The following is an 18,189-nucleotide window of genomic DNA, read 5'->3' as shown; positions in this document are numbered from 1 at the left end:
ATTGTGTTCGTGTGGGCATGTTACCTGACCCTCTGCTCATTGTTTTGATGTGATAGCTTTGCTCAGACAGAGTTCGTCATGTGACAGCATGGGTATGAGTTGTCATTACAGTGGCTCAGATTTGCTGTCTCAACAGCCGGTACTTTTCTGAGTTAACTCCGTTACTTTATATTTGTTTCTTTTCAGTAATCCAGTCACAATGTTTCTGTTCCCTTTGACTGAGAGAAGTGTCCATGATGTGATGAAAAGATCTAGTGTATAATAATGTTCCAAAATGTATCATGTGGTTACTGATATGCACAAGGACTCCAATGACAGAATTTGTTATGAAACAAAGTTTGACTGTATGTGATTGACAGAAAAAGTAACTTTTGTGAGTAGTGAGCAAGACCTTACAAAGTCATAAAGTCAGTTAAGTTGTTCTTCTCTGTTGATAATTGTGCATACAACCTGTTAAGCAGAATTCAGTTTGCAAAGAACCCATTTGCAATCCTGTTATCAATCTTTTCTGTTCACATGTTGAATTTGACAAATCACTTGCTTGCAGCAATTGAGTGGAGCTGCAGCAAACAACTTAGTTAGTTAAGTCTTAAGATGAAAAGAGGTGGAGAAAGTGTGTGTGTGTCACAGAAAATGCCTTCAAATTCTTCTTGCAAGTTATCTGGTGCCAACTGAGCTATAAACATCTTCCAGGTAAGACTGAAGAAAGGGGAGCTTAGCAGAGTTCATGACGGCCTTTAGTAGCCCCAATATTCGCCACAAACTCTATGATCTGAATTTCCAGTGTACAGTTAGAAAATTGAAAGAGATGAATATGGAGACGTTGGTTGACACCATTCTACCTTCTGAAACAGTGTGGAAGATGTCAAAGGGTGCTTTTGTCTGATCTTTTCTACATCAGATGTTCATAGTGTGAGCATTCTCCAAGAGAGGCCATTGGAGGGTGATCAGCACCCAGATAAGCATGGTTTCTTATCTGTTGCCCCTCCCAGTCGATGTTTATATTGGTGAGTGTTACACCATTTGATGCATCTATCCATTGAGCCACTTTGAAGTGACTTTGAGACTTTGAAAGGACTTCTTTTGAGACTTCTTAAGCAGGGGAATTTTGTGAATTAGTCTTGTGTTTTGTTTTCTTCTGCAGGTCTTGGATCTCTGGTACTTTCTGGGGATTGACAAAATGGTGATGTTTGCCCTGGTTTTGTGCTCCCCTCTCTGGGGTGGTGCCTGACCTTTCACAAAAGCACAGCTAATAGTTGCGAATGTAGTACTGTTAGTGCTGACTATATGTTTCCCAGTGCCCTGGCATAAAGTGTTTGTGTATCAATTCACTATACCATTGTACTTAGACCTTTGTCTCTAAGTGAAGATTAGGATAATTTGCATATTTTTTGGTAGCCAAATGACTTGGTGTCGCTCTTGTTTCAGTTGTTGCAAAATGCTTTGAAGGGCATCCATTCCATTTTGAATGCAGGGAGAATTAATCTGACACAAACCGATCAACTGGGGAATCTCCTTGCAGTTCTAAAGGTAAATAATTCTAAATTAACAATTTTACATTTGTCTTCACTGACTCTGGTTGAACAGAATGTGTTAACAGTACACAGATCGAGAGAAGAATGATTCCTGGCCAGTACTTTTAAATAAATTCATTTATGGGAAGTGAGTATCTCTGGCAAGTATCACCCACCTTTTAGTTGCCTTTAAGAAGGTGATGGTGAGCACTTTTTTGAACCGCTGCAGTCCATTTGTTGTAGGTAGACCCACAATGCCATTAAGGGAGGGATTTCCAGGAAATTGACCTAGCAGTGCTGCAGAAACAGTGAAATATTTCCAAATCAGGATGGTGAATGGCTTTGAGGGACCCCTGCAGATGGTGATGTTTCCATATATCTGCTGCGCTTGTACCTTTTAACATGAAGGATTCTCCTTCTCAACTTCTGTCCTCACCTGAGGCTTGGTGACCATCAAGTATAAACCACCATCAGTCATCTCTGTCTGTTTGGAAAGCAGCCCCATGAGCTGGTCAGACTATGGCAACTTTACCATTACCTACTGTTAAGAAGGCATACAGTGTTTTAGCTTTTATTAATAGAGGGATCGAGTTCCGGAACCAAGAGATTATGCTGCAGCTGTACAAAACTCTGGTGCGGCTGCAGTTCTGGTCACCGCATTATAAGAAGGATGTAAAAGCTTTGGAAAGGGTGCAAAGGAGATTTACTAGGATGTTGCCTGGTATGGAGGGAAGGTCTTACGAGGAAAGGCTGAGGGACTTGAGGCTGTTTTCGTTAGAGAGAAGAAGGTTGAGAGGTGACTTAATTGAAACATATAAAATAATCAGAAGGTTAGATAGGGTGGATAGGGAGAGCCTTTTTCCCAGGATGGTGATGTCGAGCACGAGGGTGCATAGCTTTAAATTGAGGGGTGAAAGATATAGGACAGATGTCAGAGGTGGTTTTTTACTCAGTGTAGTAAGGGAATGGAACACATTGCCTGCAACGGTAGTAGATTCGCCAACTTTAAGTACATTTAAGTCATCATTGGACAAGCATATGGACGTACATGGAATAGTGTAGCTTAGATGGGCTTGAGATCGGTATGTCAGGTCGGCACAACATCGAGGGCCGAAGGGCCTGTAGTTTGCTGTAATGTTCTATGTTCTATGTTCTTAGTGGTAGTGGTGGTGGGTTTGGAAGATGCTTTTGGAGGAGCCTTGACAAGTTGTTTATGCACGCCTAATTATTGAATTATGCAACTTAAATAAGACTATGAATATAAAGGAACTGACACATTGGAGTGACCCAGGGTATGTTGGATCCCTATAATCTATCCATTTGGAAGTATTGGCTTGTTAGGAGTCTGTGACCGTAGGACAGTCTATTTTACCCCCATCCCTCTGTTGAATGTTGGCAAGGTGACATTTAGCCTAGGGTGCTGTCAGCAATTACTGTATCGCCTAACTAAATACCTTATTTTTCCTGTGTTTCTTTCATCGCAGACCTATATGTTCTATGGTTTTCCGGGTGTGAACATTGACGTTCCTGCTGTTCTTTACCCAGCTCCTCTTCCCCAGTATGAAGGTAGCTCACCCACAAAGGAGCAATTAGGAGGTGCTACGAACTCTACAAAGCAAGTTGGGGTAATAACATTTCTCAATAATATGATTAAGGATGAAAGACATCATAAATTTTGAGGTATCTTTGTTCGAGTAAGCAAAATCATTTATATAAATAATTTGGATATGAGCATAGGGGATATGGTTAGTAAGTTTGATGATGACGACACCATAATTATGGTATATAAGACTGTGAAGGTGGTTACATCAGAGTACATTGGGACCTTGATTAGAGAGGCCAATGGGCTGAGGAGTGACAGACGGAGTTTAATCTTGAGAAATGCTACATTTTGCGAGGGCAAATAAAGGCAGAAGGTGTACACTTAATGGCAAGTTCCAGTGGTATGTTGCCAAACAAAGACACCTTGGAGTGCAGGTTCATAGTTCCTTGAAAGTGGAGTCACTGGTATACAGGGTAGTGAAGAAGGTATTTGGTAAACTTGCCTTTATTGGTCAGTACGTTGAGCATAGGCTATGGGAGGTCATGTTGCCTCTGTGCAGAATATTGGTTAACAAAGTGTGGAGCTGGATGAACACAGCAGGCCAAGCAGCATCTTAGGAGCACAAAAACTGATGTTTCAGGCTTAGACCCTTCATCAGAAAAGGGGGATGGGGAGAGGGCTCTGAAATAAATAGGGAGAGAGGGTGAGATTCTCCAACATCTGCACTTCCCATTATCTCAGGATATTCGTTAGGCCAGTTTTGGAATACTGCATTCAATTCTGGTCTCCCTGGTATAGGAAAGATGTTGTGAAACTTGGAAAAGGTTCAGAAAATATTTACAAGGATGTTGCCAGGATTGGAAGGTCTGAGCTCTCGGGAGAGTCTGAATAAGCAGGGGCTATTTTCCCTTGAACATTGGATGCTAATGGGTGACTTTATAAAAGTTTATAAAATCATGAAGGGGCATGGGTGGAGTGAATAGACAAGAGCTTTTCCCTGGGGTTGGGGAGTCTGAAAATAGAAGGCATAGGTCTAAGGTGACAGGAGATAGGTCCCTTTTAATCTAAGGAGCAGCTTTTTCACGCAGAGCGTGGTGCATGTATGGAATGGGCTACCAGAGGAAGTGGTGGACACAGGTATGATTACAACATTTAAAAGGCATCTGTATGGATATATGCATAGGAGGGATTTAGAAGGATATGGGCCAAATGCTGGCAAATGGGACTAGGTTAATTTAGGATATCTGCTGGTTGGCATGGACCAAGTTGGACTGAAGGGACGTTTCTGTGTTGTACAACTTCATGTCTCACTAAGTGGTGTCTGGCGCACTGGATCCCTATAATTTAAGCTGTAACACATCAAGAGTGTTGATTTTAGCTGCAGGAAATGGTGTGTAATGGATAATGTTGAATTGGCTGCCTGTTATAAACACAAGTCAATTTTGTATTCCTTTCACTTGAATGGAGTGAAGAATTGATTGTGAGGCTGATTAAAATGATATTGCCCTTCTTATACTGTCACTGAAAGTTAAAATTACAGCTGAAATGTGCAGTTGATGATGCTTTAAAGCATGAAGGTGGAACCTGAGACAAACTTTCAGACCTTTCAGCACCGATTATCTCATCTCACTGTGTGCCTGCATTATCTGGCACTTTATAAAATCATATGTTGTATGTGAAGCACTTTGAAGCTTTTCTGAAAAATATGAGAAGATGCTACATAAGTATCTTTTTTTCTCCCTCTTGAATGGTTTGTTTTTGACCTCCCGGTTTGAAATGTGGAAAATGTGGAAAATGTGGAGACGGGTGTTTTATGGGTGTCATGGTTGCCCTTAAATGGAGAGCAGCATCCCATGTTTCAATCTTGTTTATTTTCAACTAATGTCGTGCCTGTTTTTACTTTTGAGGAAGGGGCTTCTCCTCTACTCACCTTTATTAATTTGAAAGGTTACAGGCTTATGAAAAAGATGCAGATAGAACAGACATCAAGAATTGGAAGGAAGAGATGAAATAGATCATTGAACCTTCTTCATTAAGAAGGTGAAGCGCAACTGGGGTGCGTGACCCTAGCCCATATTAAGAGTATCAGTGCTGTCTACTTTATATTGATGTAGGAAGTAATTCTTCAGTTCCCTTGAACTAAATTGAGTCACTTTATTTAAACTATCCATCACTTTCATTACATATATAACTTTGGGGTGGCACGGTGTCTCAGTGGTTAGCACTGCTGCTTCACAGCACCAAGGACCCAAGTTCAATTCCAGCCTTGGAAGACTGTCTATGTGGAGTTTGCACATTCTCCCCATGCCTGCGTGTATTTCCTCCGGGTGCTCTGGTTTCCTCCTATAGTCCAAGATATGCAGGTTAGGTTTACTGGCCGTGGTAAATTGGCCATTGTATCCAGGAACGTACAGGATAAGTAGATTAGTCATGGGAAATGCAAGGTTAGAGGGATGGGGTGGGATGCTGTTCAGAGGGTCACTGTGGACTGGGTGGGCTGAATGGCCTGCTTCCACCCTGAGATTCTATGATTGCAGATAGTTTCTAATCAACCTGTTCAAAGAAGTTATTACTCGTTTTTGCAGCAGATTGGACCTCAATCTGGGCCTCCTAGCCCTAGCCTAGGGCCACTGCCACTGTACCACAAAATCCCTAAACCCGACTGCCCCTGGTATTCCCAGGTAATTTCCCAACCTAGTATGAACCAGGCCTGAGCCTGCTTAGCTTCTTTGAGATCAGACGAGGTCCAGCATTTTCAAATTAGTATAGCTGTAAACTAGAAGGTTTGTGGGCTGTTAGCTTTGATTATCTCGTTCAGAATTGGATTTCTTGATGGACAAGGGATTACTGAACTGGCAGCCATTGTATCTACTTTTTAGCATGTCTGGCAAAAGATGTACACAATGAAAAGTAATATTAAATCAGAAAATCATGTTTGAACTGACAAAAGATATAGTGTGAAATCAGAGCTAAAGTTGTTACTCAGTAATTTTTCTCCAGAGGTGACGATAGATCTCCCCACTGATTCAGTGGGTAAGTGCACCAACAAGAACTCAACTGAATACTACAGAACAGGATGATCCCTGATCTGTGATTACAAGGCTGGATGAACACAGCAGGCTAGGTAGTATCAGAGGAGCAGGAAAGCTGATGTTTTGGGTCTGGACCCTCCTTGCTATCTCAGACTTCGGCATCGGCTGTCCCTACTATCTCCCTGATCTGAGTTTGGTTACTTGATCTCAATCCAAAGTTGTTTATGAGTCCTCTAGAATTGACTTTGAAAAGCCCAGGCTGGAGAGAGGAAGCAAAATCAACATGGATTCTCAAACAGGATGCAGGCCAACAACAATGACAATAGCAAGAAAGAACAAAAACAATTTATATTTATATACAGTAGCTTGTTAGCACAATAAGGCGTCATAAGCCTTTCTTAAGGAGCATGATAAAACTAAATATAATACCAAGAAATAAAGGTCAGACACAAAGGTCGGAGGTGTAGTTGACAGTATAGAGGGCTGTTGTAGGCTGCAGCGGGACATTGACAGGATGCAGAGATGGGCTGAGAGGTGGCAGATGGAGTTCAACCTGGATAAATGTGAGGTGATGCATTTTGGAAGGTCGAATTTGAAAGCTGAGTACAGGATTAAGGATAGGATTCTTGGCAGCGTGGAGGAACAGAGGGATCTTGGTGTGCAGATACATAGATCCCTTAAAATGGCCACCCAATTGGACAGGGTTGTTAAGAAAGCATATGGTGTTTTGGCTTTCATTAACAGGGGGATTGAGTTTAAGAGTCGTGAGATCTTGTTGCAGCTCTATAAAACTTTGGTTAGACCGCACTTGGAATACTGCGTCCAGTTCTGGTCGCCCTATTATAGGAAAGATGTGGATGCTTTGGAGAGGGTTCAGAGGAAGTTTACCAGGATGCTGCCTGGACTGGAGGACTTATCTTATGAAGAGAGGTTGACTGAGCTCGGCCTCTTTTCATTGGAGAAAAGGAGGAGGAGAGGAGACCTAATTGAGGTGTACAAGATAATGAGAGGCATAGATAGAGTTGATAGCCAGAGACTATTTCCCAGGGCAGAAATGGCTAGCACGAGGGGTCATAGTTTTAAGCTGGTTGGAGGAAAGGATAGAGGGGATGTCAGAGGCGGGTTCTTTACACAGAGAGTTGTGAGAGCATGGAATGCGTTGTCAGCAGCAGTTGTGGAAGCAAGGTCTTTGGGGTCATTTAAGAGACTGCTGGACATGCATATGATCACAGAAATTTGAGGGTGCATACATGAGGATCAATGGTCGGCACAACATTGTGGGCTGAAGGGCCTGTTCTGTGCTGTACTGTTCTATGTTCTATGAGGTCAGATGACTAAGAGCTGAGTTAGAGATGAGTTTTGAGGAGTGTTCCCAAAGGAGAAAAGCAAGGCGGTGGAGAGAGGGTATTCCAAAGTTTGGGGCCTGGGCAACTGAAAATGTGAGCACTACAGGTGGAATGCTTAACAGTAGGGATGCTTTAAATTTTGTAGCTTTCAACAGGTTTCCAATCCTTACTGTCAGGCCATTTAGATTAGGGATGGCCGCACAGAGGCTTATTTGTGCTTGGGAAGTTCATTTTCTAAATGCCAAGAGAGATGAAAGCATAGCTGGGATTTTAAATTGCAACTGAAAAGTAGAGTTTTGATTAGGAAATATATTTAAGAAAGGTATATCAATTAGGCACAGCAAGTGTGGCTTCCATTTTAAAAGTATGCATTTTAATTTTATATTCCTAAAAAAGCATAAGAAAAAGAAATCTCGATCCAAAAACAAGAAGGAACAACTGGAGGATCAAAGGGAAGAGCAGAAGGAGACAACACAGCAAGAAGTACTCCAAGGAGCAGACTGTGGGGGGCAAAGAGGAGGTGACTCAACTTTTAACTTCCTCCAAGGGCGAAACTATTCTGACAAGACAGTGCCTTCTTTAGATGGAAAAGAGCTTTCAAATTCCTTCTATCCCAGTTGGAAAAAAATAAATAGCTCTGATTCTGAGTATTCAGACACCGAGGGAGGAATCCAGACCAGACTGAGGTAAGTGTTGCATTGTGCAGTGAAGCTGAGCCTGCACCTCGTCACTTCTTGAGGGGAGGTGATGGCCTAGTTGTATTATCGCCGGACTATTAATCCGGAGACCCCGACAACTTTCTGGGGACCCAGGTTCGAATCCCGCCACAGCACATGGTGGGATTTGAATTCAATAAATATCTGGAATTACAGGGTCCAGCGATGATCGTGAATCCGTTGTTGATTGTTGGAAAAAACCTGTCTGGTTCAATAATGTCCTTTAGGGAAGGAAACTGCCATCCTTACCTGGTCTGGTCTGCATGTGACTCCAGACACACAGCAATGTGGTTGACTCTTAACTGCTTTCTGAGCAATTAGGGATGGACGATAAATGATACCTAGCCAGTGAGGTCTTCATCCCATGAATAAATAAAGATAAAAAAAGTAGGGTTTGCTGCTACTGGCCAGTTTAAGTGTATTGAGATCTATTGGACCATAGTCTTTCCTGGTAGAGGAAGACCACTTCCTGGACTAACTAGCAGAAGCTGTGATATTGGACAAGAATTGGCTTATTAAGAACAAAGAAAATTACAGCACAGGAACAGGCCCTTTGGCCCTCCAAGCCTGCGTCGATCAAGATCCTCTCTCTAACCTGTCATCTATTTTCTAACGGCCTGTGTCCATTTGCTCCCTGCCCATCCATGTACCTGTCCAAATATGTCTTAAAAGACGCCAACGTGTCTGCATCTACCACCTCTGCTGGCAACACGTTCCAGGCACCCACCACCCTCTGCATAAAGAACTTTCCATGCATATCTCCCTTAAACTTTCCTCCTCTCATTTTGAACTCATGACCCCTAGTAATTGAGTAATTTTATTGAGCTTCTTGCTATTCACCCTGTCTATACCCCTCGTGATTTTGTACACCTCAATTAGGTCCCCCCTCAATCTCCGTCTTTCTAATGAAAATAATCCTAATCTACTCAACCTCTCTTCATAGCTAGCACCTTCCATACCAGGCAACATCCTGGTGAACCTCCTCTGCACCCTCTCCAAAGCATCCACATCCTTTTTGTAATGTGGCGACCAGAACCGTACACAGTACTCCAAATGTTGTCGAACCAAAGTCCTATACAACTGCAACATGACCTGCCAACTCTTGTACTCAATACCCCGCCCAATGAAGGAAAGCATGCCATATGCCTTCTTGACCACCCTATTGACCTGCGTTGTCACCTTCGGGGAACAATGGACCTGAACACTCAGATTTCTCTGTTCATCAATTTTCCCTAGGACTTTTCCATTTACTGTATAGTTCGCCCTTGAATTTGATCGTCCAAAATGCATCACCTCGCATTTGCCCAGATTGAACTCCATTTGCCATTTATCTGCCCAACTCTCCAGTCTATCTTTATTCTGCTGTAATCTTTGACAGTCCCCTTCACTATCTGCTACTCCACCAATCTTAGTGTCATCTGCAAACTTGCTGATCAGACCACCCACATCTTCCTCCAAATCATTTACATATATCACAAACAACAGTGGTCCCAGCACAGATCCTTGTGGAACACCACTGGTCACAGGTCTCCAATTTGAGAAACTCCCTTCTACTAGTACTCTGCCCTGTTGCCCAGCCAGTTTTTTATCCATCTAGCTAGCACACCCTGGACCCCATGTGACTTCACTTTCTCCATCAGCCTGCCATGGGGAACCATATCAAACGCCTTACTGAAGTCCATGTATATGACATTTACAGCCTTTCCCTCATCAACCAACTTTGTCACGTCCTCAAAGAATTCTATTAAGTTGGTAAGACATGACCTTCCCTGCACAAAACCATGTTGCCTATCACTGGTAAGCCCATTTTCTTCCAAATGGGAATAGATCCTATCCCTCAGTATCTTCTCCAGTAGCTTCCCTACCACTGACGTCAGGTTCACCAATCAGTTAGAGGTTATGCTGATATGATAGACATTGTTACAGAGACTATGAGAAAGATCTTGGTCAGCGTGGGTGAGTTGGACCAAAGGACCTGTTTTTTTGTTGTATAACTGTTTGGTTTTATGATCTGGATGTTAGTCTTACTGTTTTGAGATCCAAAACTATTCTATCCACAAGCCCATGTGCCAACAACATAGTATGTTGTGCTTATGGCGCTCCTTGGTATTAACCCTTTTGGACCCTTATGCAACAAATATTACATTCAAAGAAAAGCAGAATGCTGTAGATGTTAGAAATCTGAAGCAAACTCAGAAGATGCCATACCCAACGTGGCTGGCAGTATCCATAGAGAAAGAAATAGAGTTAACATTTCCATTCTGATAAACTCTTCTTCAGAATTGGTGCTGAAGATGTGTAAAATTTCTGGGACTAATTATTAGGCAGAATTGAAAGTGTACAATGCTCTGTTACATGAAATATGTGACAACTTAAGAATTACAAGTATTTAGGATAAAATGCCCTGTAGTGGTCTGTCTAAGTAAAATGTTTGCACTGCAAAGATTTGCACTTGACTGATGTGGTGGTTCCTGATGAACTAGTTGTGACTCTCTAAGCTAATGATTAAAATCAGTGGGAACATTTTTCAGCTTTGCCTTCCTAACCAGGAGCCATGCCAGCTAAAAGTATGTAGCATACAGCTCAGTGCATTGTATATACGAATTCTCATCGTATACTCTATGGAGCTTCGGCATCTCATATTTTCAGGAGAGGAAATAATGGAATGGAAGATATGAAATAAATGTATTCCTAAAGTTTCCCTTTTCTGATTATAGATCACTGCAAGCAAAAGTTCGCCAGGGAGCTTTGTCCTGCTTCCTTTCAACCATAAAGTCATTAGAGAAGAAAGTTCTGTATGGCTACTGGTCTTCATTCATTGCAGATGCCCCTGGCATTGGAAGCCCACAAGCTGTCTCCTTGATGACAATTGCTTTGAAAGATCCATCGCCAAAGGTGAGGAATTTGCATATTCATTTGCTGAACAGAATTATGAGATGCTTTGCAATTTACTTTCTTCATCTCTGGATTGCCTTTACATCCTGTTGTTTGAACCCTATCTAAAGTTAGATACCAAGATTTAAAGAACAATGAGGGAGTATTCATCTTGCTGTGCTGGCCTGAGGCCCAAGTTGGAGATCACTGGATACTGATCAAGAGTGAGAACCTTGACTGATTTTCCTCTTCCAGAGAGGGCATGCTACTACTGCCACTCTGAGTTCAACTAATTCAGGTCAAATCAAGGACCAATCGTGAAACCTTCATGACCTGTTTGGTACATGCAAACCATTCATCCACAATGTCAGATTTCCAATTTGTGTTTCCTGATCCCAGATAATTTTACCCTCAAGGGCAGTGTAGTCCTTGTGCTTGACATTTCTTACATGATGGTTTGTCCTCTTAGAATTTTGTGTATCTTTAAATTTGAGATCAGTTAATTTAGCGTTGTTGCTTTATTGTTGGAGATCTCCCAAATCAGAGCAAGTTGATGTAGATATAACTTGGTGACAACAGTGATTCAACTCACAAAAATGACTTGGAATTGCTGTTTATTTTCCACTGTTGCTGGATCAAAATCCTGGAACTCCTTTTATCACAGCTCTGTGCATGTCCTTGCATCAGGTGGACTGCGGCAGCTCAAGAAGACAACTTGCCACCATTTTCTCAAGGACAAAAAGGGGGTCAGCTCTCACCGCCAGTGGTCATATCCCATGAAGCTCGAAAAGGAAATTTTTTTTTATATTCACTCATGGGGACTTTGCTGGCTGCCCACATTTATTGCCCATCCTTAGTTGCCCTTGAATTGAATTAGCTTTATTGCCACATGGACTCACTGAAAAGTTTACAAGTTGCCACTTACAGTGCCATCTTAGGTACCCAGGTACAGATTCTTGAGTTCAAATTCTTAGGGGGAAAAATTTTTAATAAGAGAGGAATAAAAATTACAGAGCTTCAAAGGTGCAAAGTCATAGCAATAAATGAGAAAAATAAAGAAATAAAAAGTTCAGAATAGCAGTTCTTCCATCATATATTAAAGAAAGAAAATAAATTTAATGAAAAGAGAAGATGCTGGTAAGCTGCCTTCTTGAACTGTTGCAGTCCATGTGCTGTACATAGCCTTTAGGGGGAGAATTTCAGGATTTTGACTCGATGATAGTGAAAGCACAGTGACATACTTCCAAGTCAGGATGGTGAGTGGCTTGGAGGGGAACTTGCAGGTGGTGGTTTTCCCACATATCTGCTGCCCTTGTCCTTCTAGATGGAAGTGTTCGTGGGCTAGAAGGTGCTGTCTAAGGACCCTTGGTGAGTTTCTGCAATGCATCTCGTGGATAGTACACTGCTGTTACTAAGCATCTGTGGTAGAGGGAATGGATTCTTGTGGACATGGTGTAGTCAAGTGAACTGCTTCATCCTGACTAGTGTCAAGCCTCTTGAGTGTTGTTAGAGCTGTCCCAGCCAGGTAAGTGGGGAGTACTCCATCACACTCCTGACTTATACCTTGTAGATTGTGGACAGACTCTGGGGAGCCAGGAGGTGAGTTAGTCGTTGCTCTATTCCGAACCTCTGACCTGTTCTTTTTGTATGTGGCCCCAATGTTAAATGTCTCATTTCTATATAGACAGCAGATAAAAGCTTGGATGTTGTAAAATAATTTATGAGCTCCTGTACTACTGTTTTTTGTGTGTGTCAGGTCCGTGCTGGTGCTCTCCAAGTCCTGTCGGCCATCTTGGAAGGATCTAAGCAGTTCCTTTCTGTCGCAGAGGACACCAATGATCATCGGAGAGCTTTCACACCCTTCTCTGCAACCTTGGCTTCTAACATCAGGGAGCTTCATAGATGCCTGCTGATTGCCCTAGTGGCAGAATCCTCCCCACAGACACTGACCCAGATAATCAAGGTAAAGTGGATCCATCCCTTTCATACGAGGCGGACTTAGTCATTAATTATCTTTCAGCACTTGACTTCATAAAGCCTCAAGTTGGTGAATATTTCTTCTCTCTCATTTGGATCATGTAGTTTTAAGAAACCGAGTTGTGGGAAAGAACAAATTTTATCTACTGTCATGGGCTATTGTCTTTGTTTTGTTCCAGTATACATCAGCATGACAGAGCCTCGTCAAGATGTTGACAACTGCACATCCAGCCTGTGGACATCCACTGATTTAAGGCCATGAGACCATAAGATTAAGAGCAGAAGCAGGCGATTTGGTTCATCAAGTCTACTTCACCATGCAATTAAATCATGAACTGAGGGTTATCAGATCAATCCACTTTTCTGACTTTCCTTGATTCCCTGATTGATCAAAAATCTATCTCAGTGTTGATTATTCTTAATATCCCAGCCTTGACAGCTCACTGGAGTAAAGAATTCCACAGATCTACTACCTCAAAGAAAAGAATTTCCTTCTCATCTTTGTCTTGTGGCAATGCTTTACTCTGGGATTGTACCCTCTGTCCTAGACTATCCCATAGAGGAACTCAACCTCTCTGCTTCAGCCCTGTTGAACCACCTAAGAATATTGTATGTTCATTAAGGTCACCTCTCATTCTGCTAAGCTCCAATGAATAGGGACAGAACCTACTCAACCTCACCTCATAGTGTAATCTTTTCATACCTGGGATCAATCTACTCAATCTTCTTTGAATTGCCTTCAGTGCCAGTGTACCTTTTCTCATATCTTTCCCTATAAAAGAGACCAACACTATTCGCCATATTCTAGACGGGTCTAACTAGTGCCTTCTGTAGTTTTAACAAGACTTCCCTATTTTATACTCCATTTCCTTTAAAATAATGACTCACATTCCACTTGCTTTCACTATTACCCTCTGAACTTTTTCACTAGCTTTTTGTAATTCATGCATGAAGACATCCAGAAGCTGTAGGCTTCTGTAATCTTTCTCCAATTAAACGATACTCAGCTCTAATCTTCCTGCTGTAGTGCATAACCTGTAATTTCTCCACTTTATATTTCATTAGCCAAGTGTTTATTTACTCATTTATAGTGTTTATATCCTTCCACAAACTCATTGCATCACCCTTACCACTTGCTTTTCCATTAATTTCTGTGTCATCCACAAAACACCAAAGTTACATTAACTTGCTTCGTCAAAGTCTTATGTATCTTCTTATGGCCTCAGCATTGATACCTCTACTTGTTGCAAGGTGCTGCTCCAAAAATGCCTCTTTTATCCTAACTCTGTCATCTTTTAGTTGGCCAATCCTCTAACCAGGCAAATAAACTGCTCCCAACACCATGTACTTATTAAGTGGCCTTGTATGTGGTGCCTTATTGAATTATTGAATGCCTTTTGGAAATATGAATACGTTACATCTATTGTTTCCCTTTTAATTATCCTGCTTGTGTGTCCTCAGGAATTTTAATACTACCACTGAGATAAACTATCATTATATGCCATATCTCCCAGATAAGCTAACTGGCCTTTAGTTACCTGTTTCTGTTTCCCTTTTTGAAATAGGGTGTTACACTGGCAGTTTTCTAATCCTCTGGGCCTTCTACAGAATTTAAGGATTCTTGGAAGATTACAGCCAGTGCATCTACTATCTGTATAGCTATTTCCTTTAGTATTCAGAGTTACAACTCATTGGGTCAAGGGAACTCCCTTGATTTAGCATTTTTGGAATTTTATTTTGTATTTTCCATGGTGAAGGCTGATGCAAAGTATTTATTTAACACTTCTGCCATTTCCAGGTTCTCCATTTAAATTTCTCTGGCCTCATTCTCTAAGGGGCCTGTGTTCACTTTTGCCTGTCTTACTTTTTTTGTACATTTAAGGAAGCTCTTATAGTGAACTTTTATATTGCTTACTGGAGAAAGCTTATAGTTCATTTCCTCGCTATTATGGATCAGAGCAGACCCCCACAAAACGTTTTAAGAAGGAAGCCCTAACTGTTTCTTCTTCTAAAGGAAGATGTGAAATGCGTGTTTCGCATGTGATGCGACTGGTCGAACAACTCAGTGTTAAGCAAAACACAATTTATTTAAATGTTATAGTTAAAATACAAACAAAAGAAAGAGGAATTCAGAATAACAATTGGAAAACTTAACCAACTGATAGGTACCGTACCTATTACTAATTAACTGTTCCAATATAGTAATATCTCATAAACATACCCCTTAGCAACAAGACAAGTTCAGATACAGTTTTACATGCAGTTCTCCAATCCAGGAGGTAAGAGCATCAAGAGAAGTTTCAGAGAAAGTAGCAGCTAGGAATCATTCGCTGAAGCTTGCAACTCTTCTGAGACCCCAAACAGTTTCTGACTTGCTTAAAAATAAAAGCTTGGAAATCCTGATCTGTTGTAATTGGTCATACCCATTCAAGCTGTTTTTAAAAAAAATCCCATGGCCTCAGAAGTTGCTTGCTGTTGTGTTTATAGTTAACTACGCAGCACCTCTGCCTTTACAACATCTGATTTAAAAAAAAAACCCAGGTCAATACAACCTTTTAAGGTGATTGTATTGTCACATCTCATTTTTTCATTTGGTCATCTTTTGTCACTTTTACAACTTCCTACAGTCCTAATTGCTAATTTTTATTGCGTTTTTACTTGGTAGTATTGTGTTTTTGTTTGGCCAACACTGATATTTAAATGATACCTGATTGGGCGTCTGCTGAGCTCTGTCAATAGATGTGGATTCATATTTAGGTCCAAGGACATGGTGGCACAATCTTGGATTCAATCAAGTTATGAATTTGGCAAATTACTGGAGGTGCCAACTATTAGATCAAATATTTAGACAAGGCCCTTATGATTAATGTTTTGATTTTGTTTCTTGTTGTTGAATCAGTGCCTTGCTAATCTGGTAACCAATGTGCCATACAATCGCCTCAAACCAGGACTCCTTACCCGCGTTTGGAACCAGATTAAACCCTACAACCGCCGCAAAGGTTTGTGTATTAATTTATTTGTTTGTTTGCTAGTAGAAATCAAGTATTGGTTTTGGTCAAGAAGTAGAGGCACAGAGGTAAGCAGGAAAAATGGAATAACACTTTTGATTATATAGTGCATTTCAGAAGCTTCAGTTATTACATAGTACTTCTCAGCCAGTTGAGTACTTTTGAAGGTCGTTTACTTTTGTAATGTGGGAGAGGCAGACAAGAGTTGTGTGGATGAACCATAGGTTGAGTGGAGAGGCAGATAAGGAAAAAGCTAGTGGATCAGATGTGGAACTAAGAAGATTTTTAGCCTATATCTGTGTTTTTCTATGTTCCCTGGGCATGATTGGGGATTCTTAGGAAGTTCAGAAGTTTTTAATCATCCTTTTAGTATCTGCATTGGAGTCCTTGTGGCACAGTTGAAACATCTGTATCTTTGGGCCAGAAGGTTTCTGTTTGGGGCCCATGCCAGGAGTTATTGGCTATGAGAGGAATTTGGATTGTGGCCCATACAGGTTGATTGTCACTGTAATTTCCACAATGCCTATGGCAGGCAGTATGAACAGGAGAGTTTCCAGGTCAGTTGTAATGCAGAAGGAAATGACCAGTCACTATATGCATGGACAAATCCAGTGGAAATCGGTGGCCCAATCCTTGGAAACAAGGATGGGAGAAAAGACAGACTGAAAGTATCTGGTTCATTTAGAAACAGCAAGGCAACCTGAAAACCAGGTCATGAACCTATACTGAACCAACTGTCCCTGACTTGGGAAAATGCTATTACACCAACAGACAAGAGGAATAAATGTAGACCCCAATCACCCAGCCCATCACCACTAATTAGCATATGTACTTGTCACTGGCAGTTTGGATTTTGTGATATCTTTCTTGCTATCTTGATGTTCTGTACCATCCTGTGGTTGAAATAATGGTTAGGTGATCTTCTCTGTTAATGTTGATGTCTTATGAGAAGAATGAGAGATCTGATTTGAAACCTACCTGTCTGGATGGATCAATGCACCACTAAGTTGTTCCTGTAACCACTGATATATCATAGACCATAACTGAACCAACCCATCATGGAATTGACAGTGACAAATTTGGTATTTATATATCAGGCAGTTTCAGTTCTACAACCAGACATCAATCTTGATTCTGACTCTAATTTTGGAAAACTGATTGAAATCAATATGTTAAATCCCAATGACTAACATGCCATCTATTTCTTCAAACTTCAGATGTCAATGTGCGTGTGTGCAGTCTGACTTTACTGGGAGCAATCATTTCTGTGCAGGCGCCACTTCCTGAGGTACAGCTGCTCTTGCAGCAGCCTAGCTCTTCAGGCCTCTCAAACAGTGGCTCAGGGACACCCCACCGCCTGAGCGACTCAGAGTCTTGGCGAAAACCCCAACAAACAGGAAACCGTGATGGCGAGAAGGAGAATTTGGAAAATCCACCATTCGAGCTCTGTTGGTTGATTCAGTTGTGCGTTTCCATCGTCACATTACCAAAACAGGAGCCATATTCAGACAGTGACACCTGTACAGGGGCAGCAAGTAGCATGTATGAGCCCTCTCCAGTGCGAGTAGAAGCACTACAGGTTCGTCTTACTTTTTGGTTCATTTCAAACAGAACTGGCTTTTATTTTAGATCTAAAATATTTATTGCATGTTTAGTCTTTGTTTACTTTCTCCTTGTGATAGTCTGTCTGGCTCATTGACTTTCTGCGGAAGGGAAAGACTAAAGATCTGCTCCTAAGTTTTCACTGGCACTTTGGTGGGAAGGTTTCCTAAACTTGAATTCTCAGAAGTTATCTTGATACGTCATTCATACTGGAATTTTGAAGAGGCTGCATTTCAGTCTTTCTTCAAGATTATTAATCATGCACTTCATTGAAGTAGCTACTCTACTGTTAAAGGTTCAAAGTGCAAACAATCTACCGGCCAATGTATTTAGTGCCTACGTAAAATATCAGGATTGTGACAGTTTATCCTCTAGTTGGTGGTTGAAAGGGTGGGGTTATGCACGGAGATTGAGCCATCCAGTTATCTTGAATTTCTTAATTTGTAAAAGTGCTGCTCTATGGAGTTGAGTGAAGCTGTTCTGTTAATCTGTTCCACGTTGTGGCTGAAAATTGATGATTTCAGTCGCATTACTTCTTTTTAAGAGAACAAACTTTTTGGCACTGGTTAGGCCATCT

At 41.4% G+C, this 18,189-nt stretch overlaps 1 protein-coding gene across 1 annotated transcript in view; it reads left to right on the top strand.

Moving 5' to 3' along the window:
• The window catches only part of heatr6 (HEAT repeat containing 6), a 74,176-nt gene that overhangs the window by 20,532 nt on the left and 35,455 nt on the right, over window positions 1-18,189 (top strand). Inside the window, exons 6-12 of the mRNA XM_059655276.1 lie at window positions 1,429-1,530; window positions 2,999-3,139; window positions 7,832-8,121; window positions 10,869-11,046; window positions 12,782-12,988; window positions 15,902-16,001; window positions 17,228-17,589. Coding sequence (XP_059511259.1) covers window positions 1,429-1,530; window positions 2,999-3,139; window positions 7,832-8,121; window positions 10,869-11,046; window positions 12,782-12,988; window positions 15,902-16,001; window positions 17,228-17,589 — 1,380 coding nt within the window. The remainder of the gene's footprint in view (window positions 1-1,428; window positions 1,531-2,998; window positions 3,140-7,831; window positions 8,122-10,868; window positions 11,047-12,781; window positions 12,989-15,901; window positions 16,002-17,227; window positions 17,590-18,189) is intronic.

The sequence above is a fragment of the Stegostoma tigrinum genome, chromosome 27 (assembly GCF_030684315.1).
Source record: "Stegostoma tigrinum isolate sSteTig4 chromosome 27, sSteTig4.hap1, whole genome shotgun sequence".
Lineage (NCBI taxonomy): Eukaryota > Metazoa > Chordata > Chondrichthyes > Orectolobiformes > Stegostomatidae > Stegostoma > Stegostoma tigrinum.
Note: the sequence above shows the minus strand (reverse complement) of the source record. Positions and strands in the feature narration are given on the sequence as shown.